At 51.0% G+C, this 27,447-nt stretch overlaps 7 protein-coding genes across 7 annotated transcripts; 6 read left to right on the top strand and 1 right to left on the bottom strand.

Moving 5' to 3' along the window:
- Positions 1 to 1,545: 1,545 nt before the first annotated feature.
- Positions 1,546 to 3,592, bottom strand: T069G_01604 (ABC1 family domain-containing protein; the record flags this gene model as incomplete). Its single annotated transcript, XM_056168814.1, has 2 exons — positions 1,546 to 2,755; positions 2,829 to 3,592. The coding sequence occupies 2 exons, from the start codon at positions 3,590 to 3,592 to the stop codon at positions 1,546 to 1,548; spliced, it is 1,974 nt and encodes a 657-aa protein (XP_056034130.1).
- A 2,963-nt stretch (positions 3,593 to 6,555) lies between these two features.
- Positions 6,556 to 8,918, top strand: T069G_01603 (SUR7/PalI family domain-containing protein; the record flags this gene model as incomplete). Its single annotated transcript, XM_056168813.1, has 4 exons — positions 6,556 to 6,742; positions 6,882 to 8,021; positions 8,082 to 8,337; positions 8,402 to 8,918. 4 exons carry the CDS (start codon positions 6,556 to 6,558, stop codon positions 8,916 to 8,918), a joined length of 2,100 nt encoding a protein of 699 aa, XP_056034129.1.
- A 2,021-nt stretch (positions 8,919 to 10,939) lies between these two features.
- On the top strand, positions 10,940 to 12,766 carry T069G_01602 (uncharacterized protein; the record flags this gene model as incomplete). The annotated part of the gene is made up of 1 exon (XM_056168812.1): positions 10,940 to 12,766. One exon carries the CDS (start codon positions 10,940 to 10,942, stop codon positions 12,764 to 12,766), a length of 1,827 nt encoding a protein of 608 aa, XP_056034128.1.
- Positions 12,767 to 13,633: 867 nt separating this feature from the next.
- Positions 13,634 to 14,141, top strand: T069G_01601 (snoaL-like domain-containing protein; the record flags this gene model as incomplete). The annotated part of the gene is made up of 2 exons (XM_056168811.1): positions 13,634 to 13,742; positions 13,861 to 14,141. The coding sequence occupies 2 exons, from the start codon at positions 13,634 to 13,636 to the stop codon at positions 14,139 to 14,141; spliced, it is 390 nt and encodes a 129-aa protein (XP_056034127.1).
- A 1,799-nt stretch (positions 14,142 to 15,940) lies between these two features.
- On the top strand, positions 15,941 to 17,371 carry T069G_01600 (CDP-alcohol phosphatidyltransferase domain-containing protein; the record flags this gene model as incomplete). The annotated part of the gene is made up of 3 exons (XM_056168810.1): positions 15,941 to 16,248; positions 16,330 to 16,472; positions 16,581 to 17,371. The coding sequence occupies 3 exons, from the start codon at positions 15,941 to 15,943 to the stop codon at positions 17,369 to 17,371; spliced, it is 1,242 nt and encodes a 413-aa protein (XP_056034126.1).
- A 3,077-nt stretch (positions 17,372 to 20,448) lies between these two features.
- T069G_01599 (bZIP transcription factor domain-containing protein) lies at positions 20,449 to 21,952 on the top strand (the record flags this gene model as incomplete). Its single annotated transcript, XM_056168809.1, has 3 exons — positions 20,449 to 20,571; positions 20,747 to 21,075; positions 21,436 to 21,952. 3 exons carry the CDS (start codon positions 20,449 to 20,451, stop codon positions 21,950 to 21,952), a joined length of 969 nt encoding a protein of 322 aa, XP_056034125.1.
- Positions 21,953 to 24,175: 2,223 nt separating this feature from the next.
- On the top strand, positions 24,176 to 25,625 carry T069G_01598 (uncharacterized protein; the record flags this gene model as incomplete). The annotated part of the gene is made up of 2 exons (XM_056168808.1): positions 24,176 to 25,550; positions 25,618 to 25,625. The coding sequence occupies 2 exons, from the start codon at positions 24,176 to 24,178 to the stop codon at positions 25,623 to 25,625; spliced, it is 1,383 nt and encodes a 460-aa protein (XP_056034124.1).
- Between the last annotated feature and the right edge of the window lie 1,822 nt (positions 25,626 to 27,447).

Raw genomic sequence — 27,447 nt, 5'->3', positions numbered from 1 at the left:
AGTGCTTGTTGGAGCGCCAATCGAGGTCCTACTTTCGTGATGCTAGGTGACCCCCGGCCCCATTCGCCTCTCCACAAGCCCATCTAACCAGCCCTGGCCAGGCCATCATGTCATGGCGATTGGAAGTCTCCTGCTGGCCAAAGCTGCGACCCCTGGCGAGCATGAAACACGGCATCTAAAGCTCCCTAGCAGATTTCTTGATTCAACACGATGCCTCGAGATCTTAGCCACGGCACACGGACAAGAGACTTCTGAAAGGGCTGCCATCTACAGTAGCATCTTGGTTTCGTTGGCTGCAGACTTGGCCGCACACCCATTGCGCGCACAGGCTGGTTTGCTCACGGGCATGGGGGGATTTTGCAAGGTACTCGTACGGAGCATGAAGCATTAACTAAGTATTACCGAACACGAAATGCTGCTACTTGTACAGGTAGTACCGAGTGCTAATAAGTGCTAATAGCACATCCATTTCTGCAGGCTTGGGCTTGGCCCCAGAATGTATTCTATGCCTTGCTTGCCCGCATACGCATCAGACGGGGGTCATTGGCTTGCGACACACTTGCATCCTCCGCACCTCACATGCGCCCCTCAAATGAGATGTCCTTGAAACCAGCAAGGAGCGGGCTAATTAACGATGCAAGTATACCCTCCCAAAAGATGATGGGATGAGGCAAAATTGGAATATTCTCGATAGCGGTGATTGCTCGGCGGCGATTTCAAGACCATGTCGGATCTGTCTTGGGGCCTGAACCCATCCAAAAAGCCGGTCCTGTTTGCACGAGCTGTTGATTGAGAGAAGCTGGAACAACAAGCCAAGTCTCATCGCGGAGCTTTGCCCAATTCTTGGCACCGTCCCCTTGCGATCCCTGCAAGCGTTTAAATTGCAGGTCCGCTGCGATTCGCTATTCAACCTCGTCACGCTACTGGAGCACCAATCATGCCTCGCTATTGGTTCCATTGGCGTCTTCTCGCGTGGGAAACATGAAACCAGCTTCAACAAGGCGCCACAGAGCCCGCCAGCTAGCCACAGGGCGAGGCTGGCGCTAGATCCAATAGAACGATGGAGACAAGAAGGTAATTCTACAAAGACGGAGCAAGTGATGTCTTGAATTACTCGTGCTCAACAACTCTTTACGAGCGTCGTACTAATCTGTGGACGACTAAAGTCAAGATGGTAGGGCAACAGTATCTACAGACACCACTAATCTGGTCACATTTGTACAATACACCACGCAGTACGACGAGTACGAATTATCACGCAGCACCAAACGAATATCGCCAGGAGCATCACCATCACACGCGAACATGACAAGCAAGAGGGGCTGCCGAGGGCCGTCTCAATGAGTGGTATATCGTCTATAATCGTACATGTATAAATACATACACCAGGCTGACTGGGGATTCCGAATGCCAAACGCTCTTTTGCCCTTCTTTTTTTTTTCCCTCTATAAGAATCAATGCGGTCCAACGCCTCTACCAAAATGTCGTGGAGCACAGAACGTGGAAATGAAACAATAGACCATCAATAATTTACGGCCGCCCTCCTCAGCCTTCGAATACCTCGTGCTGCAGCTCAATGCCGTACTCGTGCGCCATATTCTTCATACGACGCTCCATTTCATCCTCCATTCCACCGCCCAGACCAAGGAACTGTCGCAGCTTAAAGAAGTAAAAGGCAACGTCTGTCAGTGTCATGACAGACTTGAATATGATGTGCCGCCATGCATTGTTCAGGCGCTGCATCCAGGGGAGGTTTGGGTCCTCGTAGAGGCTGCGGCTTGCCCATTCGCCCATCATCTTGATGCGGTTGACGGGCGAGCCCAAGTACTGGTTGTTGCCCTGGACGATGCGCATGTTCCGGCCGATAAAGATGAGCTCCTTGGGCCATTTGTCCTCATCAGCAAGAATGTCGCGGATACCTTGCTTCATCTTCTGCTGCATGTAGTAGTGTCGCTCCGCCGGACTGAGACCTTCCATCGCCTTGATGTCATTCTGCATGGTGGACTCGCCGCCCTCGTACGGCTTCATCAATGTCGCACTCGCAAACATATCTGCTGCCTTGATACCCCACTGTTCTGTGACATCGACAACGGTCTGGTTATCAAACGTCATGAGGGCTTTCCAGAACCTACCGTACTGATGGCGGAACTTGGGCGACATGTACACATAGAGGCCGTGATCAATCAAAACCAGCTCTGAGCGACCGTTGGGGAGACGTCGGATGAAGATATTTCCCGGGTGAGGATCGCAGTGGACGACGCCCCATTTGAAGATTTGAGCAGAAAAGAGGTCTACCATGGTGGTCATGACTTCTTTGGTAGTCAGACCGAGGCCTCCTCTTCCGCGAACACCCTTCCACTCCTGGCGCTCTGGCTTGATCTTCTCCTGGTAGGGCTTTGTACGAAGCTCATGGCGGACAAGGTCCATGTCCAGCGGCGGCAAGGGAGTGCCCGCTCCTGGGCTGCCTTTTCCATACCCGCCCAGCCATCTCGATGTCATGGCTTTCTTGTCCCACAGTCTGATGCCCTCTATCCATTCCGTCGTCAAGACTCGCTTCGTGGTGAGGTCGGAATATACCGTGGGGATATAGACCCGCCCTTTCAGGCGGCTCTCCGAATTAACCAGCTCGCGCATGGTTTCTGAGTTTTTCGCTTCGCACAAGAAGTCGGTCTCTAGCTCTAGGCGCTCGGAGATGAACGGTACCAAGGTGTAGAGAGGAAGGTCGAACCATCTTGAAAAGATCCAGGTAACAGTCCTTGTGAAATACACAGTCAACAACAGAGTCTTGTGGTTAGATAGAGACTACCCGGAGACGAGAAACAACTCACTTGAAAGTCCATAGATCCCATGATATCTGAAGAGCGATTTCAGGCTTCTGGATCTTAATTGCAACCTCCCGCCCATCGGGGAGCCTTGCCCAGTGAACTTGGGCGACACTTGCGCTTGCGCGAGCTTTCCTCTCCATGACTCCATAGCCCTCTTTTCCAGTGAAGCTGACCCCAAACACTTCCTCGACACTCTTGCCAAAGTCTTGTCGAATAACAGCTTCGACAGCCTTCCAATCGTCCTGTGGCGCATCGTCAAACATTCTACCAAACATCTTTTGGAATTCGGGCGGCAGCACAGCGCTCTGCATAGCAATGGCCTGGCCGATCTTGAGATACAGCCCGCCGTTTTGCCGCAGCAGGTGGAAAAGTCGTTCCGCATTGCGCATATGAAGATCAGGCACGGTTCCTCCAACCCATGGCTCCGGTCGGAAATTGATCTTGTAGTCGAGGGCAGCGACCAGCGCGGTGCCAAACGTTCGGAGCGATCGCCCAATGCTGGAAGCGTAGACATTCCGGTCTACGACATAGATGGTACCGCCGACCGCGGCTGTGATGAGAAGTCGGCGTCCCCATTTCCGGCTCCCTTTATACTGCTTGGCCGCCCGCGGAGCCCCCAGAGACGCTGGAGATGGCGGCCGGAGAGGTTGGAATGGCCCCGAGTTCTGGATGCGCCGAACGAAGACGTCATGCCGAGAGGGCACGCGACTTCGCAGCAGAGCTTGTCTGGGGAGGCCCAGGCCGCTGCGACAAAGCGTGCCGAGCATTGTCGAGGATGGATAGCTCTACCGCGGCGTCATTCGGAGAAGAGAAGAAGAAAGGGCTCGGATGAGGTTGGATGATGGAAGCTGTCGGCGAGTGTTTGGTGGGATGGTGGGCAGCTTGAATAATTTCCCCGGCATATTGTGGCTCCCGGATCTCCGATCGGTGCCGACTAAGAGGTTGCTCCGAGGTTTGGCCAGTTGAAGATTACATATCAGGACGGACGATATATAATATAAGATGGGGTGGAAAGGGAATGATTAGATTTGTTTGGGTAGCATTTTGTTTCTTTTTGTTCTGAAATATCTTTGGTATGCATTGCTACATGCCTTATTGGATGCTCTTTCTACATAGGTACCTATAGGTAGTACCTAGTAGCTAGATAGGCACTACCTAGTAAGTAGATCGAAATTACTATTGAGTAACACGACGAAATGTTCATATTAAAATGTAGATCTACGAAGCAATGGCTCAGTAAGAGGGGGAAATGATAGATTTTCAATTCAATGGAGCAACAATTTTCCTAGACAAAACAAATAATTTCATTTTCTGACCTCGTCAAGATGCTTGGTAATCTAGGGTATGCTGGTCATTACCTGTGTGGTGATGACGACATTTCGCACAGACGAGATAAAGCGATAAGATAGGCTCCCCTACTTCGTGTTCGAGTATACGAGTACGAGTCACAACCATGCGGGGAAGAGTTAAGAGGTACGTACAGCACCAGAATATTTGGGCACAAAGCAAACAGCACATTCCTGCGTCATCCACTTTGTTTATTTCGATGCTGTTCTATGGAAATTCGGCTTCGAACCTGATTTTATGCGCCTACGAGCACGATCTTTTGAGAGTCAATAGTGAGCATGTACTGAATCACCATCAACTGCTACGGAGTATTATCTGGGCTATTTGGCTTCGCCCTTTTCCCACTAGTATCAAGCGAGCGACACGGAGCAAGACCCATCCGCTACCCGCACAACAGGGGCCGGTTTCGAGGCCCAACACGATTTGGAGCAGTGGCGAAACTCAGAGTGCTTGACCTCTGAAGGAGAATCCTCTGGTTTGCTGGTCGGGATACGCTGATGGAATGCCCACGCTGACGTCGTTACTGTGTGAGATGGCCAGTATCCTTGTTTTCCATGTCGCGGCGAAGCGCCTGATCTGCCGTGATGGTATAGTCTTGAACGTCGCATAATTTCTCGACCAAACTTGGATTTTTTGTTTCTTGCAGTGGTAATCCCCTGCTGCCCAATTTTAGCAATCAACCAAGTACTGGAGCCGACCTGCTCGAAACGGCCAAGCTGTCCCTGTCCTTATCAGAAGCCCACCTCGGCCTTGAACCACACAAATCTAGTTTGATGGTCACTCTCCCCCTACAAGTGTGAGTGAGCGATAGGCAAGTGCTCTGCTAACGGACTCGTACTCCGCAAGTGTAAAAGCATCACGCAAAACTCTCTGCTGCTAGCTGGGGCTCTTTGGCGGATGACATTCTGCGCAACATTTTCGATAGCGCGGCCCCAAAAGTCCATGGATCATGTTGTTCAATTGTCTTAGTAGAGGCTCAGGCACGGGGAAATCTGCGTGGCGCCTCATGGGACCTGCAGCACAATTGCGGGTCGAGCGAAACACTGGAAGGAAAATCACTGGAGCCGTGGCCCAGTTCTTTTTGGAAGCCGAGCACAGAGATGTTAGCGGACAGCACCACTAAATTACGGGGGGACAAGGCCAGGAACGCGTAACAACAAAACAATGAGGTGGTCAATGCGACGGGACTTGGAGATTGCCATTGGATCATGGATCCATTGATTGTACAATCAAATTCTAATCCTCCACCGTAACTGTACTCTGTGCGCCGTGAGATAAGAACTCGAATTGCACAGACGGTTGAGGTGGGATTTTTATAATTAGATTTTCATTGCAAGAGCTCGTTTTTCCAACGCCACGGCTTGTTGCATCTCGTATTGCATTGTCCAGCGCTGCATTAAGATTTGCGCCTCCAACTCAATTTCACTCCCTTGGAGGTTGCATCAAATTCATCTCAACAGGCACAGGCACACTCAGGCACATGTACCCCCCGCTGCTAAATTGCGTGCAGCGTTACAAGACTCTTTCGTGCGCCAGAGGTCAGCGCTATGCTCAACCGGGGCCTAGCAGCCGCGAACGGCCTGTGGATTCACTCTTGTCTGGGCTTGGGCTCCTTGTGGGCTTGTGGGGGGGCTCTTCGGTTGGCTGTGATGCGCTAAATGCACTACGAGACCGGCAGCTTAGCGCTGCAGCCATCAACGTTTAGCCTGTGGGCGCTCTGTGTCTCTCATTGAACGCTCCATGTTGATGCTCTGGCCTGCAACCGGGGACAGTCCATCTCTCCACCCCCCTCCGGCATCATCACCAATTTTGATCTCTTTCCCCTTCTCAACGCTCCTTGTTTGCTTGTTGCAAGACTCGCAAATCGCAATTCTCAACCCAGACGGCGGGTCCACCTGGTGCAAACACCAAATCTGAGCGCCGCACAGGTCGAAATCTCTCTCTTTCCCCCTTCGTCCAGTCCAGTCCAGCTTCTTGGTTCTGGTTGAGCAAATCGACGGCCATTCTCTTGCTCCTCTTCCTTTTTGCCGTCGCCGAATCGCCTATTACCATTACCAGTACTGCCTTGGTATTACTACCGGTCGAGCTTTGTTCTGGATCATGTGGAGGACAACAACAATAACCCAGTGACGCTTCTTTGGGGGACTTATTCGTTCATTCAGCCAATTCGCGCACAAGGCGCAACAACGACGACATAACAACTCTTTGTCTCTCGCTATCTCTCTCTCTATTCACGTCACTCTTTCGCCTTTCTTCTTCTTCTGCGGTCCTCGGAGCCAATCCTATAGACTTTCGCGCTGCTGTCGAGTCTTGCTTCTCTCCCTCGCCTCGCGTCGCCTAGTCGACGGTTGCTGTTGCTGGGCTATTTCTGTCCACCGCCAGCATGCTGCGACCGGCGACGCCCTTGACAGTCCTGCTTGGCCTCGCCTTTGCTTTGCTGCTCCTCTCGGTGCTGTCAGCCCCCATCATCTCGGCCATTCCCCTCGGTAGCTTTGAAGATGTTCAGTTTGGCGTTTTTGGTTTCTGCCGGTCTTCGGGCTGTAGCAGTGTTGGCATCGGTTATGACATTGGTGAGAATATTCGCGATTGCCTGCCTCTCCCCTACTTGCCCCTGCTCATCCCCTTCCCCCCACTCTCGTGAACAGTTGGCTGTACCAGTTACATGTATCAAAACAATGACATAGCAGCTAACAAAACGTGTGCGAATAGGCAGCGTGATTCCCAATCAAAAGAATTCGGCCTTTGATCTGCCTAGTGGTGTTCGCCATACGCTCTCCTCCATCTTGATTCTTCACCCTGTTGCCGCATTTCTTACGCTGGTCATGCTTTTCATGGCCATTGCTGCTCACTTCCGCGCTGCCTCCCATTCGTCGAGGTATCTGCTCTTCTTCTTCATTTTTAATTTCATCACCCTTCTCGTCTGCATTGCCGCTTTCGTCATCGATGTCTTACTCTTCATTCCTCACATGGCGTGGGGCACCTACATTGTCCTCGCCGGCACCATCTTGGTCTTCCTGAGTGCTCTGGTCTCTTGCGCCATGCGACGTACTCTGGTAAGCAGAAAAGACCGAAAGAGAAGGATTGCGGAGAATGCAGAGATGAGTGGTGAAAACTACTACAACCGGGAGAACCAGGTGCCAAAAACCGACTTCACCATGACCACCCAGCCCACGGTGCCAACCGTTAGCGGTGGAAGCGGCACCCAAGACACTTTGCCTGCATTCGCCACATACGAAACTCCGAGAGACGACCAGCAGAGCGAGGAACGCATTCCTCTGACGCAGCGAACTACGTCTGAGAGGTCATCCAATGGAAGGCAGCCCGCGGCCGTCGATATGGCCGCCGTTGCAGGCAGCGAAGTCAGCGGTGGCTATGGCGCAGGCGGATTACAGCGATCGGCAACGCAGGATTCGTACACTAATTATGGCAACATGCCTCCCAACGCCTACGGAGCGGCTGGCCAGCCGTATGATGGCCGCCGGGGCCCCACCAGACGAGAAACGGACCCTGTGAACGGCTACGGCGGTGGTCGTGGGGGCTACGGAGCTCCTATGCGAGGACGAGGAGGCTATGGCCCTGCCGGTCGAGGTGGATACGGCCCGCGTGGTGGACGAGGAGGATACGGACCGCCATCTCGCGCCGGCTATGGTGGTGGCCCTTACTACAACGGAGGCGGAGCACGCAGTCCGCCACCAATGAATTATTCTTCTGACGATGTGGGTGGCCAGTACAGCAACAGACGGCAGCCTCCACCGCGGCAAGGATTTGCTGATGGTCGGGGGACACCTTATGGCGGTGCGCAGCAGCCACCACAATCAGACGCTGCCGTAAACTATGGTGCACCGAGTGGTACTGCAAGCAACAGCGGAAGCAACAGCGGCAGCAACAGATATGTGCCGTACCGCCCAGATCTCGACTTGCCTAGGGCAGAATCACCTCCACCGCTACCAGAAGCCACCGAGTCTGCTGTTTCATCAGTTGGGCAGGCCATAGAGATGGACGCGACGCCGGCTGCCGGGGCAAGCAACAAAGCTGGCCAGTATGGCAACATCACGGATAGCGATCCAGATGTTGTCGGAATGGTTCATCTCCAGCAGGACCAGCCGCCTTCTTCTGCGCGGAGAGAGACGTTTGCCAGTGACGGGAGCAAGTATTCCCAAGATGAGTATGCATCACCCTTGACTACATCTCCTACGTCAGAACTTTACTAACCATGTTCAACAATACAGGCAATACGTCCCATCTCGTGCCCAGTGGAACCAAGAGGGGGGAAGAAATTCGCCTCTTGTAGCGCCTCTAGCAAATGCGCAGCGCAACCCTACGCCTGATCACTCTAGAAGCCCTGCACCGTCAGCAACTGGTATCAAGGACAAGGGAACCTATTATGAAGATGTCGACCCTCGCTTTGACCAGACGCCTCGTACACCGCCGCGACGCCAAACACCGCCGCCGCTACATATCCAAGAAGTCGGCTACGACGACATGCGAGGTGGTCCTGATGGGACTCGCAGCCCTGCTGAGTCGGAGCACTCCAACTTTACATCCATCTCGCAGCGTGGTATCAACCCTCAGTGGAGCCCACAGCCACCAATGCCTCAGCGCCGACCAGTACAGCAGCGCCATGACATGATTCTGGACAACCCCGACTTTAGACTTCCCGGGGGTCGATCGACCGCAGCGGGAAAGCGAAGGATACCAGGCATGATTCCTGAGAGCGCGTACCCGAATCCGAATCGCCCAATGTAGTGTGATACAAGCTGTCAACCACTTTCTCTCTCTCGACAACAGCGCCGCTTTCGAGCGCTTCAATTTTATTCATGCAAATTAGATGGACCCGGCGATGGGCTCGCCGCTGCTGCATTCCTTCCTCTTTCTTCTCTTCTTCAACGTTTGTCCTTTTTCTTCTCACATAGTTACACTCAGCCTTTTGAGTGATTTTACTCTCTGATTACAACTTCAAATATTTAGTGTGATCCTCTCGCATTTCTCCTGATGATGGCATTTTGGCCTGATCTACCTCTACACGAGTATACCTCGTGGCGCTTGCTCCTTGGAGGGCTATACACCGCTATCGATGCGCCATTCTTGACCGTATTTCATTTATATGTACATTGCGATACTCTAATCGAACTAGAGAGTGGAGTGAGTCACTATTTCTTTTCACGATGATGCAACGGATGACCCGCTTTATGGGGTGCGGATGGTCTCGGCCCTGAGACCAGAAGATTGGCTTTTGTTGGAAGATTTGGCTATCTTTGCCATAGGCTTCGTTTCATTTTTTTTTCTTTCTCTTTCTTTTCATGTTTGATAATTCGGGAAGGCGTGTCTTGATCATACCCAGGGAGGATTTACCAGGAATGAATTAAAAAAGCATCAAGACCTGCGAGGCTTGTTTTTCTCTATTGGCATTGGACATGTTATGTAGGCCGCATGGCTATAGGATACGATAGTGAGCAGATGAAGAATAATATTGACGTATACGTGATTTGTCACTTGGGCTGAGCGCCTATCTTATGTACCTACTATACCATGCTACTGTTCCATTTCCAAACTCTGCGTAGCCATCGTGCGTACCTTGGTGGGGACAGGCAAAGTTCACTGTAGGAGAAATTGATGTTGAAGAGTACAATTAGGAAGTCATCCCAAGAATGGCTTGTGAAGAACGCCATGGTAGCTCTGTAGTACTTGGCTAGGTAGCTGAGTCCTTCTGGGCCCGGAGGTTAAACGTGGCCCATTCACTGACGATGCTTTATGGAGCGCAGAAGAAGCAGGGCTTTTGACCTAGCTACGTGTGCTCGGATTTTGAGTTTGGCTTACAATCTGAACTTATCGAGATCACTTTTGGCGGCTGTCCCTTTGTTTGACCCGCCGGCTTCACTTTGGCTTCACTTCACTGGATGTGCCCCCCTCCCCTCATTACCTAGTATCCTTCTTTTATTGGGAGGGGCCATGTTCATCAAATTCCCTCCGCTGAATTTCTTTTTCTTCGTCCTCGTCTTCTTTGGCCATCTTCCTTCTTCTTGGAAAGTCGAAGATATCTCATCAAAGTTACTAAGTATTCCTCTTGGAAATCACCAGGTGAGCCGACTGATCCATAGTGTACTTTTTGAGTAATGTCACTCCTGTTTGTTGCTCGCCATGTACCTTTGATCATGGAGGGAAGGAGCACTCAGAAATTTGTGCCTCAGGACTTCTCTCCCCGATTTGCCCATCACTTGCCTCTCTTTCGCTCTCCCTCTCGCTCTCCCCTCGCTCTCGCTTCGTCAATTTTTTTTCATCTCCTTTTTCTTTCCCAAATTATCCTCTTCCCTCCTTCGCCATCTTCCCTTCTTCACCTTCTCTGGAAGATTTGCTGGACTGCCAGGATTTCTTGCATCTTTTTCTCGTTGAGCCTTTCCTTTCCACCTCACAGTTGTTGCATTGGACACCTTGGGAGCAAGGACAAGATCTTGGAGAGAAAGCAGGCCTTGGTCAATCGATTGCCTGTCTGATTCTGTCAATAAAGTGGCCGCGGCTTGGTTGGACTTGAGCTCGTCCTCCTTGGCTTTGAATCGTATATCAAACCCAAACCCTTTCTCCCCATTAATCACCCTCTGCTGGTTTTCGAGCTCACCATCGACGCTCTGATCTCCAGAGAGACTTCACGAAATTATACTTTTGCCGCCTCTCGCTTGATTCGCTTCGCAGCTAACATGGGCCTTCCCTTAGTTTGCAATTTCTATCGCACTTTACCTCCTCTCATCTTCGCCAGGTAGCAGTCCATCAGTATGACACAGACTATAGAGCCCTGTGGACTAGCGGAGGACGACGACGCTTCTTACCAGACTTTCTCCTCGAACCCTCTGGTGGAATCCTCAGCCTCGTCTCAGCCAACCTACACAACTGCGGGGACCATCTACAATCCCAATTCTTCGCAGCGACTCCAGCCCCCCGCTCGCCGTGGCCGCTTGCTCAAGTTGAACTCCGAAGCCAGCGGATTCCCTCTTGACGCTACAAAGTTTGGCACTCCCAGAACTATGCTCCCCGACACACAGTTCAGATCCGACACCAGCGTCAAAGTGCCGGCTGCCCCTGCAGCTATTCAGCAGTATAGCCCTTTACAGCAAAACTATGATCGCGCTGTTAGCCCTGTTGTTAGCCCGCACCAAGAACCCATAATGTCATCTCACGGCCTTAGACGGCATAACACGTCCCTCCGTGCTGGAGCTGATTCGCCATCACTCTCCCTCTTTGATAACGGCAAAGGGAAGGCGGTCATGATAAACAATGATAGTTCTAGTGATGATGAGGACGACATCGTCAACAGTGCCCTAATGAACATGACCGTCAAATCTCTTCAAAACCTGGCTTCGTATCCGAACCCGAACCAAAAGAACGCTCAGAAAGCGCTCCTTCGGGGGACAAGACCAAAGGCCGGCAACAGCCTAAGCGGTGGCCCATCCAGGCTGAGCACCCCTTTCACATACCGCAACGACAGTCAAGGTGGAGCGCGGATCTCCTCAAGTGAAGAAGTCTCAATGGGACTCAGGCCTATTCTGTCGGAACCCGGCACTCTGTACCAGAGAACCCAGGACAGTCGATGGAGGTCTCGAAAGATGGCATCGGAAGCTGGGGCAAGTGGTACCTATCACGGCGCCTTTGAATCGCGGCTTTCGACTCCCTCTACAAACAGCGACAACGCAGATCCCAATCCGTTGGCATCCATGCATCTCGCCACAGGTCCAGGTGCGCCCAAACCCTTGACTGCCGGGCCTCCTGGACAACGCCAGTATCGTCCTTCAACCTTTGAATCAACATTCAAAGCTCTTACGACCCGATCGGCAGCCTCTCAAGGTTACATCGCCGAAGCTGATGATGACCGTCCTTCATTTGTTTTCAAAGTGTTCAACACCCTGCCGTCGACTCCTCAAGAGTCCGTGGAAGAAGATGAAGAATACATGTCAGCTCCTGAGTCATCATTCATTACGTCCAAGACCATGCCGGCACCTTCCCAGAGCCCGTTCGCTGAGTATGAGGAGAATCCGATGATTTCTCCCGACACCCTGCTGTACTTGACCATCAACTCTGACCCCGACTGGACCCCAGAACAAAGATGCACCGCTGAGTATGCTTATGGGTCTACCTGCCAAGTCTATGAGAAGGTTGGAGCTAACATTGCAAACTCTAGTGCTCAGAGACAGGGCTACCCCGGTTCAGTTGGCTCGGGAATGTACCATGCCCAGGAAGAATGGGACGAGCCTACTGGCCCGATGTTCCCCCAGTGTATGGGATATCCAGGACGCTTGACTGCGAGGGAGATTCAAGAGCACAATTGGCGACTCAACATTATGTGGTATGCAGGAACTGGTTTACTGGGGGACATTGATGCGGCAGAAGTGCTCTCCCGGCCTGCTAGCCATAATGTTAGCCCACCGGCAACAAGACATATTTACGGCGCAGTGGGCGAGGGCCGTCCCAGCCAAACTAGACAGGAAAGGCCCGCTGCTCAAGGAAACGCTACTTGGTCATCGAGAAGCATGTCATTGAAGTCTGTCGACAGCGACGTTACGAACGGCCTCGCGCTTTTGGACCAGGTCTTGAGCAGGGCTGCCTGATTGTTACCAAGAGGATGGGGAGTTGGTATAAAGATAACCAGATAGATGCGGGCCAGTTACGGCAGGTTATGGTTATGGTTATGGTTATGGTTATGGTTATGATTGCGCGTTTCTGGGATCGGATAGCCTATTTAATTACTTTTTTTCTTTCTTTTTCCTAAGGGTTGGATGAAGGGGATCAAGGCTGGAGAGTCGACGTGAAAGGGCAAACGGAACGCTGGGTTGAGTCCATGCCATGGAGATCCTAGAAGATTAGTTTGGCAGGTCGATTAATCAATCAGAATAGCATTACGGCGTCGTTGTCATTCGAGTGGATCTCGGCGTGTTCACTCATTCTTATTACCTAGGTAGGCATATGCTTACAGGCTCTTCCGAAAAATCGGGACAGCAACGGCCGTAGAGTAGCATTACTAAATCCAATATGGACCCAGCGACTGCCGAGCGGGCCAATGGCGGCGGTTCAAGACCGATTGATTCCAAAGCGCATGGCCGATTTGGTGCATCGAACCATGCGATGAGAACGGGGACCGCAAGGTTGAAAATCTACAAGGGGAATACGGCCCGTGGCTTGTTAAAATTCCGACCAGGACCATTGTCTCTTCTGGGCATCCTATCGATAGATCGGGCAACGAAGCAGTGGAACTACTGGGATTGAGGGCCTCCGTGAATTCCTGGCACGACGATATAAAGAAAAGATGGTTTCCCGCTTTGTGGCGGCGCGGACGGGCTGAAGCTAGCTGGGGACCTTTTTTTTTTCTTGGTGCTTGTCATTTTTTCAAGGAGGGGAGGGAAAAAGCGAACCCGTCGTGTCTTAATTCTCTCGTTCTCTTTTTCCTTTCTTCAAAAACGGGAGGCGGCTGAGGCATCATGACGGCCGCGCACGGCGTCATTGCCATTCTGGAGTCGACGTATAACAGCCTGGATCTGGACAGTATTCTGAGCTTGTATGCGGACGACGCCAAATTGACGGCCCACTGTGAGTTCCCTTCTCTTTTTGGCAAATGGTTGATTTGCGCAAGAGCTGTTTTTTGCTGGCTAGAGGGACGATGGTCGGGGGTGGATTGGATTTAGCTGACCTTTTTGTGTTGCTCAAGTATTCGAGCTAGTGGGGTTGGACAAGGTGCAGATTCGGGCGTTTTACGCCGACCTGTTCGAGTCGAACGGCGACATCGAGTTTGTGACGCGGTGCATCAGCGGAACGCCAGAATTGGTCATCTGGGAGTGCGACGTGCGGTGCACGGCGAGGAAGAGCTCGCCTGCGTTGGGGATCGCGAGGGGAGATGCCGTGGTGATGAGAGGGGTGTCTCTGCTGACCTGGAGGGACGGGCTGATTGCGGAACAGAAGGATTATTTCCACGTTGCGAGGAAGAGTTAGTAGGAAGAGAGGGCAGAGATGGAGAAAGAAGCATTTTACCGCGCTTTGAGGGGAAAGTCAATAGAGAAAGGGGCATGATGGCCGAGCGGATTCAAAGGTTTCCGAGGTGAAGCTTTTTGTTGAAGCTGCCCACTGTCGCACGCCATTCGCAACGGGTCATGCTGCCCTTGTCCGTCTATCAACCATAGACACTGGAGATACCTCAGCATTGAACTCGTGGAGAAAAGGCCCCTTGGAAAGAAAGCGTCTCCGAAGCTGTTTGAACTCGGATAAGAGCGATGATGTGGTAAAAATATATTGCACCGCTGCAGCTCTGGGATACTGGCAGAGGGTGAATGAATGAATGGCTCTGGGGAAGCGCCGGTGCGTGGAGAGAGCAAAGATGTCAGTACGAGTCTGGCCAAGCTCACGTTGAAAAAGATAAAATACGAGAATAATGCATCCATTTCCCGTTAGACATAGACGGAGAACATTGACTTGAAATACACTCCAGGTAGCGAAATCGGATAGTCTTGGCGTATAGGTGTCTTACTGGTGCTGGCCGTCATTATAAGCAGTAGGAGCCGCACTTCATTTTGGATGCTTGAACAACATGGAAGGTACAGATAAATACGGAACACATAAGTGCACGTTATTGGCAACTCATAGATGTTTCTAAATTAGGGGTCATAATTTGTATAAGCACAGTCACCAAACCTGTCTTATCATCGACTGGAGGCCCTGGATCTCAGGTATACGATGCATACAAATGAAAGCTCACAGCCTGGAGGGATATGGACCAACAGATTCCCCAAAAGTCGCCGATATGATCACAATATAGCCGATGGGATACTCATTAGCCGTTCAGCAGAGGAGGGTGATGCATGGGCATTAATGTGCTGATTCAATGATAGCTGGTCTCTTTCATGCGAGGATCAAGAGATGTTCTACACAGCAACTGCGAGACGCGCAGCAATGACGTCAAGGACAATAACTGCCTGATACCAGTTTAGCTCTTGTACTCGAACAGAAGGCACCATGAGGTATCAACCAACGACTTCTAAGTACCTACCTAGGCACATGGACCCTAGATAAGGAATTACAAGAGACATATATGCGAAATATTTGATGCCTTCTTGCTCTGCTACCATCAAAAGCACTGCAACATCCTGTACCTACTGACAGTATCTACGAATAGAGATATAGAGTTATAAACGAACTTAATACCGGCAGAGCCAATAGTAGTGTCCCGCAGCAGCTGCCAGAAGAGTTCCTCGGAAGCTCCTCGCAAAAACATACGAGCAGGATTCACAGCCAATCTCCTTTCCTCCACGCTGTGCGCTAGTCCTCTCCTAGCCTCCCCAGAATGGACTAGGGCGCAACCGCCTGCAAAATTGACGTCGGTGTTTGTGCGCCCAAAAAATCCTCGTGACAGCCTGTTTCTACTTCCCGAGCAGCCATTACTTCATCCTGGTCGTTTTAAACTAACAACAGGACACGCGACTAGACCAAGGAGACGGGTCTCTAGCCCAACTTTTGTTTTCTCGCGAGCGTCATTGCCTCTCGCATTGATTTCTCTTATCGCAGCAACAGCCTATTTTGGAGTTAATTGGTCTTTCGCATCTTCCCAACAATATCAAAGCCAAGCAAGCTCTCTCTTGCAAGCTTCGTATTCAGCCCGTTCTAAGCCGATGCAATCTTAATACCCAACCGACCGAGGCCAAACGAAACTGCGACGAGACGGACGTGTTGACAATTGCGACAGCAGGGAAAAGAACCAGGAAAAGAAGCACAACAGCAGGAAATATTGAGTCGTCAAGATGGTGTACGTGCGGCAGCACAACCTCCCGGCCTTGAAAGAGTACAAGTACTCTGCCGTGGACCGGTCCCTGGTGTCGAAATACATTCTCAAGCCCTTCTACACCAACTTTGTCATCCACTGCTTCCCAATGAACATGGCGCCGAACCTCATTACGCTGACGGGCTTTTCGTTCGTCGTCCTCAACTTCTTGACCATGTTGTGGTACAACCCCACCCTGGATCAGGACTGCCCAAGCTGGGTCTACTACAGCTGGGCCATTGGTTTGCTGCTCTACCAGACATTTGACGCCGTTGACGGTGCTCAAGCGTGAGTATTTTTTTATTCTCAACAACATCTTGCGAGTCAAATAGCGGCAAGGACTAATGCGTGGTGGACAAATCTCTGCAGACGACGAACGAAGCAATCCGGACCCCTCGGCGAGCTCTTTGACCATGGTGTCGACGCTCTAAACACGACGCTGGAAGTCCTCATCTTTGCCGCATCCCAGAACATGGGACAGGGCTGGAAGACTGTTGCCACCCTTTTTGCTTGTAAGACTTTTCTTCTCTGCCCCTCTTCCACTTCCCCTCCATGAGTCCCACTCAAATCTGCAAGGTGAATCAGAAGAGGAGCAATCAGATGCTAATCGGGGTGACCAGCTCTCCTTACCTTTTACGTCCAGACCTGGGATGAGTACCACACCAAGACTCTTACCCTCGGTATTGTCAATGGACCCGTTGAGGGCGTGCTCATTGTTGCCTCTGTCTTCGCCCTGACCGGTTTCATGGGAGGCGCGCACATCTGGCAACAGAGCGCCCTGCGCGCCATTGGTGTTCCTGCGTCTCTGGGAATTCCCGAGTTCATCTACGAGCTCACCTTTACCGAGTGGTACATGGTTCAGGGCACCATCGTGACCAGCTTCAACACTTTCGAGTCGTCCGTCAACGTCATCCGAGCTCGCCGTGCCCGCGGTGACCGTTCCCGAGGTGCCCTGCTTGGCCTTGTTCCGTTTTTCGCTGTCTGGTCCCTTATCGTTACGTACCTCTATCTGCAGCCAAATATCCTCCACCACCACCTGATTCCCTTTTCCCTCTTCGCTGGTCTGGTCAATGCCTACAGCGTCGGGCAGATGATCACTGCTCACCTTACCAAGATGCGTTTCCCTTACTGGAACGTCCTCGGCGTGCTCATCGGCTTTGGCGTTGTTGACTCCATTGGCCCGGTCCTGCTGAACAACTATGGCGTTGGATGGCCCAGCTCTCTGGGCGACGACATCTATCAGACCGCCTTTGTGTTCCTCATGCTTGGCACCGCAGTCGGTGTATATGGAAGCTTTGTTGTGGATGTCATTGTTACCATCTGCGATTATCTTGACATCTGGTGCTTGACGATCAAGCACCCCCATGTCGAGGCAGCTGTGTCGAAGCCCAATGGTATCAAGAGCCACTAAGGAAAGATTGAGTATTGTATAAAGAAAGACCTTCATACCCAAACGAACTAGTTGGGTATGCTGTACAATGCGGCACCATGTGATTTGACTGAGGGGAAAAAGTTTCAAAAGGAGGCCAACGGAGAGGAATTTAAGACGGTTGAATGAGAAAAAGGGTGGGGAAGAAAAGACAAAAACCTTGTAACGCGATATGACGGATTATACAGACTACACAGGCAACAGGGCCTACATACGGAAGACAAATGAGGGGGATTTTTTATATAGACCAGTGGCGGATATTTTCTTTCAGCACGAGGGTTAGACTTTATTTGATGTTAGCTACTCACTTGAGCTTTTTAAAACGATGGGCGTTTTCAGGATTCTCTCCTCCCTTCTTTCTTTCATCTTGCATCTTTTCAAGTTTTCTTCTGTGTAATATATGCCGGGCCTGTTGATAGACTGGGTGCATACATCCAGATGCACCTAAAATTGCAGGTTAAAAATCTCGATTTAGCTACCAACTTGCCAGCTATGATACTCGTATTTGCTCTTCTAAAAAAAGAGTAGGAGGAGAATCGAAATTCTCGCCCCAAAAAAAAAAAAGAAATGAACTCTCCGATACTGGGAATCGAACCCAGGGCTGCTCGGCACACTTAATGAGAGCGAGCGATGTTAGCCACTACACCATATCGGATGCGTTGATTGAACGATGTGACAATGAGGGCCAATCTCTTTTGAAGAAACTCCAGATCATCGATGATCGAAACTACTCATTTCCCCTTTCTCTTCCTCTTCATGCTTGACATGTGCTTCATGCAGCCTGCTGACACCGTAGATTTGCTGCTACGCCCAAACTCGCATGGCCACCGTGACATGGATTCTCTTCCTTTCCGACGGGTTCTTAGCCAATGCAAATCATCGCTACCTTGACAGAGACAAGGCAACCAACAGGCTACCGGAATCGAAACAACCGGGTCAGCAGGGCAGATTTGGATCCAGACCAAAAGATCTCCATCATGTTCCTCTGAGAAAAGGTACCAGGCCAATCTGACCCATGCCCATGCCATGCTGATCGCCGTGTTAGTAGTTTAATAGCTCGGCCCCCGCTCTCGAAGGATTCGGTCGGTCCCGGCTCAAAATAAACGTCCTTAGTCAGGACAGGCCGTGGAAGCCAGGCACATTCGTCCCCCCTCGGGCCTCAACGAGATCCTGAGATAACAGAGAGTCACAGTGGCCATTCAGCCCTACGGCATCCGGAGTTCGGGGCGATGGATCTTCGAAACGTGAGTCACTACACAAAACAAGGTTGAGATGAGATGATGCACAATCCTTCAAGTATACACGTAGTTTTCTTCTTCTTCATCTTCTTCTTCACTTGGATGGAAAATAGTGCTCCTAGATTTCTCGTATCAAAAATATCTGTCATGCCCTCCCCCCTCCTTCAAATAGATCGAGATGGTTGTGGCTTTGGCCTGTGAAGATGCCCAAGGGGCATGGGTTGGGGGTCTTGATTTGATGAAAATAATATTCCCGCAGCGCAACCATGCGCTCCGTTCTTGGGTACGGAAATTGGGGCTTCCGGAAGAAAATAAGCCTGCGCCGTGGACTTTAACCCGAAGGCCTGACTGGGCTCTGACGGTTGGGGAAGGATTCGAGGTCGGCGATGACTGGGATGGAAGGGGGAGTAGGTTGCCAGGTTTTCTTCTTCTTCTTCTTCTACCTCTGCGATGTCCTTTGCTCTTCTCAAGTTGTCTCTTTCGCCCGTCTGTTGCCCCATTCTCTCTTTTCGGAGTCTGGTGTGGATACAGTAGGAAAACAGTTTTAACGTATCCCGAAATGATCCACAACATTCAAAGGAAAAACTTCAAAAAGCGGTCCCCGTCCGCCCACCTCCCCGGTTGAAGAACGCAGCGAAACCCGAGGCTTGCAGGATCCAAGTCAGCAAGCAAAGCGGGCTGGGGCCGCTCCAAATCTCAAATCAGTCAGACTGAACCAACTGCCGCATTTCAAAAGGTCTGAAGGGACCCCCTGCATGTCGTCAAGCTCGTCAACGACCAGCACCTTGTCCAGCCACTAGGAGGGGTTCGCCGTCTTATTAGCGGCACTAGTGACAGGGTCGGGATGAGAAGGCGGACATTGGGCGAGTGAGCCCGACCAGAGAGAGAGAAAACAAGTTGGAGAAGAGAGACAAGACGCAGTCCTCGTACTGTAGCAATGGCGGTCTGGTTCTTCGAGCAGCAAGTTGCGCGTGTGGCGCCACAGGCTTGGCCGGGCGTTTGGAGAAATCCACGAACCCGATGCCGTTCTCTATTGCCTCAGCCTAGTCCCAATCTAAACGGAGCAAAGCGAGCGACCATGTGGCTGCTACCCGCGCGGTAATCCCTAAGCAGGCGGACGAGATGCTTCCTACGCGTGCTAGCATCATCTTGGGACCGTCGCAGCCCCCTCAGCTCAGGCTCAGGCCTCAAGAGGCTGCCGGGTCTCCGGCCAGGCGTCGCTGTCATTCGCCCGTTTTCGTGGGTTGTCTCGTGTTTCTTCCATTTCTCTTCGTTTCCTGTTCTCGTCCTGATTCTCTCTTCTTCCGTGCTGGAAACTGGAATTACACCACACTTACACTACCCGCTTGACTAATTCGATTATTGCTTGGTGTTCGCTTTTTAATGCCCCCTCGTTGTTAGTATTGAGGAAAAAACAGGCCACATCAATTACTTGTACGGACTTTGCGAGCCAGAAATTTCAAAGAAATCAGATCCAGGGCCCTCCCTTTTTCTCTTGACCCCCCCAGGATTCCCACCTTAATACATACCATACCACCACCTACCACCTCTCTATTTTCATAACCCATTCCCTACCTATTCCACATACGAGCACTACTCTACTACCTATACCTCGTACCTACATATAAGGCACCCGAGTTGCAGTGCCCGAGTCCTGTTTGAGAGCGGCAGAGAACCCATTTCAATCAAATTCGCCTTACGCCCCGTTTCCCTTTCCGGGTGGCGGCCATAGTTCCGTACATAACTCGTACACCATCTGCCGGTTGGGGAGACATCGCAGCTTCTCAGCACATCCACATCCGACACATCAAAGAAACCACCATGGACTTCGCAGCCCAGTATGCCTTTGGCACTCACCAGGCCTTCCCGGGGGCTTTTATGCCTTTGACGCCTTCACACTCCCAATCAGCTGGCTCGGACGATTTCAGCAATACCTCCCCGCCTGTCAGTTTGTGGTCCCCCACTCCCCCGAAAGCGCAGCTTCTCGTGCCTTAGCGCTCCTTACTTGAGCATTACGAGAGAAGACTAATCACCACAATCGAGCCATTGCGCTCGAAGTGACTTGCTTGTTGACGGTTGACTGATGCTGACTCAATCCCCTTGTTTGCTCCATCTACAGGATAACTTCGCCGACCACTTCAGCGCATTCGACTACTCCCAGCCATTCGGCGGCCATCACCAGCCGGCATTTGGCCAGCATCCGAGCCCTCCCCCGTTGCCGCAACACCAGCATCACCAGGAGCAGCAGCAGCAGATCGGCTCCGGCCGCCAGCCGCACTCGCCTTCCACAAATGGCAGCGTCAACGGCAGCAGCAGCAGCATGCGCGGCGATGGCGGATCCGGATCGGTGACCAAGGCCGAGGCCAACGCCGACGAGCTTCGCGGCAGCGACGACGATGATAACATGACCCCGGCCCAGTCCCGAAGAAAGGCCCAGAACCGAGCTGCGTAGGTTATTTTTCACTCTATTTTTCTACTTCTTCTTCTCTTCTGGTTCTTTTTCTTTTCCCTCATTTTTCCTTTCCTGGCATTTGCTCCCCTTTTCGGTGCCCCCCGGCCTCTCTTGGAGTAACATCGAAGCCATGGAGCTGTGGATCGATGTGTCCGGGGATGCATTCAGCTCACTACATTTCGGAATCTTACTAGATACCCATTCCGATTCCCTTGCTTTTACCTCTTGAGCATTTGAAAATGAAGGAAAAAAAAAATAAACCCAGTAGTCCATGGCTATCATTGGAGACTAAATACTTGTTTTTTCTATCCTTTCCACTAAAGCATTGACTGACCTTGTTTTTTCCCTACTTGCAGTCAAAGAGCATTCCGCGAACGCAAAGAAAAGCACGTCAAGGACCTCGAGTCCAAACTCGCAAGCCTCGAAGCCGCCCAAAAGGAAGCCGCCAACGAAAATGAGCGCCTCCGACGAGATCTGCAGAGAATGTCCACCGAGAACGAGATTCTCCGTGCCACCTCTGCCATGAACCAGAACCAGAACGGTTCTCACTCTCCCGAGCCTCTTACAACGGGACCCATGACATACACACCCACCGATTTCTACACCAACGTGCTCGAGGGCCACAAGAACAAGTTCCCCTCGCACCGTATAGTCACCTCTGATGATGGCCACAGGCTGCTAGCCGCCGGTGCCGCCTGGGATTTCCTCCTGGAGCACCCGCTGTATAAGCGAGGCCTGGTGGACGTCAGCAAGGTGGCCGAGCACATGAGGCGGATGGCCAAGTGTGACGGACAGGGGCCTGTCTTTTCCGAGGGCGACATCAACTATGCCATTGAGCAGAGCGTCGCCAGTGGCTCCGACGACCTCTTGTAGGCAGATGAGACACGCAGAAAGAAAAGACAGGGGGCAAGGAGAAGAGGAGATGAGTTGAGACCGGGATGAGGAGGGGGATTGCCGGGAGCCTGATATTCTTGGTCTTTTTTTGGGCCAGAGAGAGCGAGAGCGAATTGTATCATGACTTTGAAATGTTGCATACGACTTGGCGTATATCTGCGGGGGTTGCTTTTGGATCTCTATGGACTACACTACACTACACTGAACTGATTTGATTTGATTTGATTCTCCTACCCTCTTGTCTCTTTTCCCGTGGATGCGGTCAAGCCCAATCGGCGACTCGGGGCCTGTTCCGGGGCACTATCACTTTGCATCGGACGATCTCCTCCGACCCTTATCACCACGACGCTTTATGCCGCTGTGCCGCTACTCTGCACATGTATGAGTAAGAGGCGCTCTATTCCCTTCTGCATGAAACAAATCTTGTCATGTACGAGTACATGTAGGGGGTACAGATTGCAGCATGCGTTACCACCATCCATGCTTGAGACTACCTAGGTATGTTATTTCGCGTTCGTGGCCATTCACGGTCATGCACTCACAAAAAGCAAAAAAAAATATATACAAATTTAATAAAAAAAAAAGAATAAAAAAAAGAATGAGAAAAAAAAATGTCAAAATCAAGAGGCGCCCAAAACCCCTGCGTTCACCGCGTCTGCCTTGGAATATTCCCCCTCACCGGGAGGATGCTCATTGTTTCAGCCGCAGCAAAAACAGAGAAAAAAAGCAAACAAGGACGACAAAGAGATGAGCAAGACAAGACACTTTCAGCCGCACCTGATACCCACTTTTCAAATCCAATCCAGGAGGACGAGTTTGGTCTAGGTGGTTGCCAGCATTGTGCATATTACTACATGCAACTTATGGCAGGCCATGGGCTGGGCATGCTCGATCACGATCACGACTGAACACAATAACCAGGCAGTGCTACCACGGGGAGAGACAGTACAGAGACGTACGAGCAAGTGAGCACAAGCAAGACGCGTTGACATCGGCCGATATTCGAGGAATCGCCGACCTCTTGAGGTTTCGTCCGCTGGCGGATAGACGGACGGTTACTCGGGAGGACCAGGCAGTCTCTGGTGAGGTTTGGTCCTGGTTTGGTCCTGGGTGTGGTGGTGCTTTTTTTCTTTCTTTCTTTTCAACCCGCTCCCCCATGTCCTGTATCTATCTAGTTGCATTTGCATTGCAGTTAATCAAAATCCCTTGCTTCCAATCCCCTGAGCACCGCCTCTCCTGTGTGTAAAATGTGCTTGTTTATGCGTGGCACGTGCTTATCCATCCCCTTATCCCCAGACTGAATAAAATGCAAGCCGAGCAGTCTGGGGAGCAGCCTCCACATTCATGTATGCCGGAATGGCCTTGTTCAGGTAGACTTGCGCTGGATCGTGATTCAGCGGTCAGCAACCAGGTCGCCGGGTTATATCCAGGATGGAGAGAGAGGGAATCGAATCATTGGTGTGGCGGAAGCGCATTGCTGCATCTCTCTCTTCCCCCTCCCCAGTGGCCGACCTGTCCTGCGGCCCATCACAAGACCTTGTCTACCGGATCTGTTCCCAAAATTGCCGCGCTCTTGTCTCTCCCTCGATGGAGTCAATAGAGCCAATGATTCCGGGGTTATTGCTTCGCACAGACCGAAAAAAAAAGAGGGGGAGGAGGAAGCCACAAACATTCAAGTTTGCTGTCTTAACCCGGAGGAGCTCACATCCGCTCGTTTATACAGCCTCGTTTTTTTGGGCCTCCAATAGAGACGCGTTGTTGACCTTGATTGGCCCCGCCTTGATCCCATCAGTTGACCTATCCTGTCTCAGGCCCGGGGTAGAAACTGGGAACGAAAAAGCAAAACCACAAACACCTTGGACGCGGCTAGCAGCAATATCTAGTAATAGGAGCAATAGTAGTAGTACGTGCTTGTAGTAATATCAGTAGTAATACTGGGAGAAGTTGGCAGTAATACACCAGAAAGAGGGAGAATGGAGAGTAGGAAGGTTGCAGATGGGAAAATTGGCTAGCGATGGATTGGGTATAAGAGTTGAGAGATTCCCCAAGCATTCATTAACCTCTTCCCTCCTTCAAAAATATCTTCCCGTTGTTGCATCTCTCTTATATAACCACCTTTCGTTCAAGTCAATCGACGTTCTCTCTTTGATATCATCTTTTTTGCTTTGTTATAACGCTATCTTCATTATGATGGAAACCATCATGGAAGACGAAGCTGAAGCTTCAGGTCTTGCTCTAGCCGACCCCGAGGTCCCCCCTCTTTTCTATGTCGAGTCCAGCGAACAGCCTGGCGTCTATCGTCGCTCTTTCAAGCTCACTGACGATATTTTCCCTCCTTACTTAGATCCAATTCCTACATGGATGAAACCAATGCTCGCTGCGGATGCTACACCTTTAATCCGCGGCACGACTCCAGACATGTTTCCTCCCCTCTTTTTCTATTCTGCTTCACAGCCTCTTCCTTCTGAGTTTATTCTGCCATTCAGCGACCGCCCCAAAAGCTTCTATATTTCCCTTACCCATGATAATTCCATTGTTAATATCCATGACAACTCTCCCAAAGTGAGGTGTGGTCCTGCCGCTCAGAGGGTCCTCCGCACTCCAGAGCTACTGGAGAATATCTTCCTCAGGCTCGACATGGCTACCGTTCTGACGTCTGTTCAACGAGTCAACAAGAACTTCAAGCGGGCTGTTGATGGATCACTTGCCCTGCAGCGGATGCTTTACTTCAAGTTTCACAGGAATGCCGAAACCGGTCTCCATCCACAGGCACCCTACAACGGAGATGACCGCATGGAATTCCCAATCCTCAACAGTCTCTTGGTCAAGCATTTCGGGAGCTGCTTCTTCGACTTTGGCGACGTCTACGGCTGGCAGCGCCGAGCAGAGTCCTTCTATGAGAATAAATGGACGCGCCACCACCACGAGTTAAAAGTCGACATGATGTTCGGACGCCAAAAGATATACAGGCCAGTACGCCCCGATCTTGATTCCGTGCAGAAACTTCAAGCCAGCCAGGACAGAGATCGGTTCACCCGAGCTGGCGCGAGTTGGCGCAGGATGCTCGTGTGCCAGCCTCCAATCTATGACTTTGGCGCCATGATCTTCCAACCCGTCAATCCCTCCCGGCCTGTCCCCCAGAAGATGGAAAAGGCCATCATCAAGGCCGAAGATGACGAATCGGGCCTCTGCATGGGCCAGCTCTACGACTTTGTCCAAGAACGCGCCGGCAACCATCCCCTCGACTCCCTGTGGTTTCGCGTTACCTGGTTTGATACTCAAGGGCCCTTCACATCAGTTCTCTGCTCCGACACCGCCATTGAATGGGTCATTGACGGCGTACCCATTGTGATTGAAATGTTCCACAAGAACGATAGTCTCCGTCCATTTCACCCACCTGACCCGCCAAAGCCCGATGTCTTTAACAAGAACTTCAAGTGCAAAGACTTTAAGCCCCATGAATGGGTTCCGGATGAGGCCGTCATCGATTACTATGGCCAAGGATACGAAACAGCTTCGCCGCTGATGAACCAGGATAAACGAATGATTTGGTGCGGGTCTCCAAGTATGTGGCCAGGTAAGTCGATCCCCTTTATTCTACCTTCTTCCTCCTGTTGATGATGGGTATGCTAATCCTGGTCAAGTGGTGTAAGCACCAATACTTCCATGTTGCAAGCGGGCGGGCGGGAGGGCAACATGGGGGACGGCTAGATTGTTTTGTTTCTTTTCTTTTTGCATTCAGCCCTGGGGCGCCTCTCGGCTAAGAGGTCAGGATGAGGGCGTTTGGGATGGAATTGGTCGGCATGGAATTGGCCAGGATGGCCAACGGTCTGGCGTTGGTGTCAGAATTGGATGGGAGCTTCTTCTTCGGCTATGGTAGAAGCCTTAATTGGGTCTTAGAGTTTTGCGGCAGCAATGAACATGGAATGTACTCTAACAAATGGTTTGTGTAGATAGGTAGATAGATATGGGAATAATTGAGCTCTTTAGCTGCTCATCTGGTGTCGGTGCTTCCATTGTTCAATAAGCCCAACAGCGGCATTGTGTCCAAGCGATTCACATGTGTGACGCCTTTGTTCAAATTGAAAGAAAAAAATAATAATGCAAAAAGATTTCTCTTTGCATAGGCTTCTAGACGCTCCCTCGTGCCTAGGTATTACAAGCGTCTTCAATCCCAAACTAGGGCCGGAAAGAATTCCAAAGGGAGTCGGAGAGAAGCGTGATATCGAAGCCTCGAACTCTCTAGAATATATCTACTGAACAATGATTGTCATCTATACTATGCCTAAAAACTGTTTTGATTGATAGTTTGGGTTACTTTGATCTCGCTGGGCATTGGATTTGAACAACTGCTGGCGGACTGCCATAGATTGATGCCCAGGTACCTTTCAGACCTGCTAACTGCTCGCCTCTAAGTAGTACATTTCATTTGCACAGGACCATATATTAGGGTGTTATCACTCTCGAAATGCTCGTCTTGGTTCCTTCTACGAGGATGCATTGTGCTTCTACTTCAGGGGTAGCTGATGCCATGCTTGGCATGGGAAGTGATACGTGTACAAACTTTTGCATCGTCATCCGTTCAATCTGCAGTTTAGCTATGGTTCTACGTATACACAACTGTAATTCGTAGGGAATAATGGCCATACACCCTTGAAGCTCACTGTTCAGTTGCTGTGCGACTGTAGTTAGTGGCCATTCCCCCTGAAACGGCGACCATTCACTCCATTCCCATCCTCTATAGGTCTTCAGTATCCTCAAACAGCCATTCTTCAGCATGATAAAAAAAGCAAAATGTTTCTGAAACGTTATAGACATGTGCAGTCTCTTCCAAAGGCCATATACGAGCTCAGCCCAGGAGTGCAGCCCAAATATGTTTCGCCATCCTCGACAAGGAGAAAAGGAACGGGCAATATCTCTGCCCACACGTGATTCTTCGCCACACAGGGCATTATTCTGTTAATATTCTACCTTCCTTCTGTTCTTTTCAAAATTCTTGTCCTTTCCATCGACATGGCAGATGCCATTTCTTCGTCCACTGCAGCCGGCATCTCTACAACCCAAAGTAGGTCAACACTGAGGCATCCCTGAATGCGAGAAGACACATGAACATCTCTCACATCTTTTTTACAGGAACTGGTTCTGAGGGTGACTCGTTACTTCCCCATCTGTAGACAATCGTCTCCCCTGACGCTGTGATCGCATCACAAAGACTGAAGTCGAGAAATGGTCTGTCTTGAGAATTCCGCATTCACCGTATGCCTTCCCTTCTGTTTGATCTTTGACGGAGAAATTCAAGATTCACTAGCAGAATGGTGCAAGAGACAGATTGATCTGCACCTATATATGTTTGATCTGCAAGGAAATATCTTCTCCTGCGATTGGCTCTACCTGTCAACCTTGATATTTGACAACTTTGCCGACATATTTCAGGATCTCCACTAACCAACTGCAAGATCCTCTGAACGACACGA

The sequence above is a fragment of the Trichoderma breve genome, chromosome 1 (assembly GCF_028502605.1).
Source record: "Trichoderma breve strain T069 chromosome 1, whole genome shotgun sequence".
In the NCBI taxonomy this organism is placed as follows: domain Eukaryota; kingdom Fungi; phylum Ascomycota; class Sordariomycetes; order Hypocreales; family Hypocreaceae; genus Trichoderma; species Trichoderma breve.
This window is presented reverse-complemented; position numbering and strand designations above follow the sequence as displayed.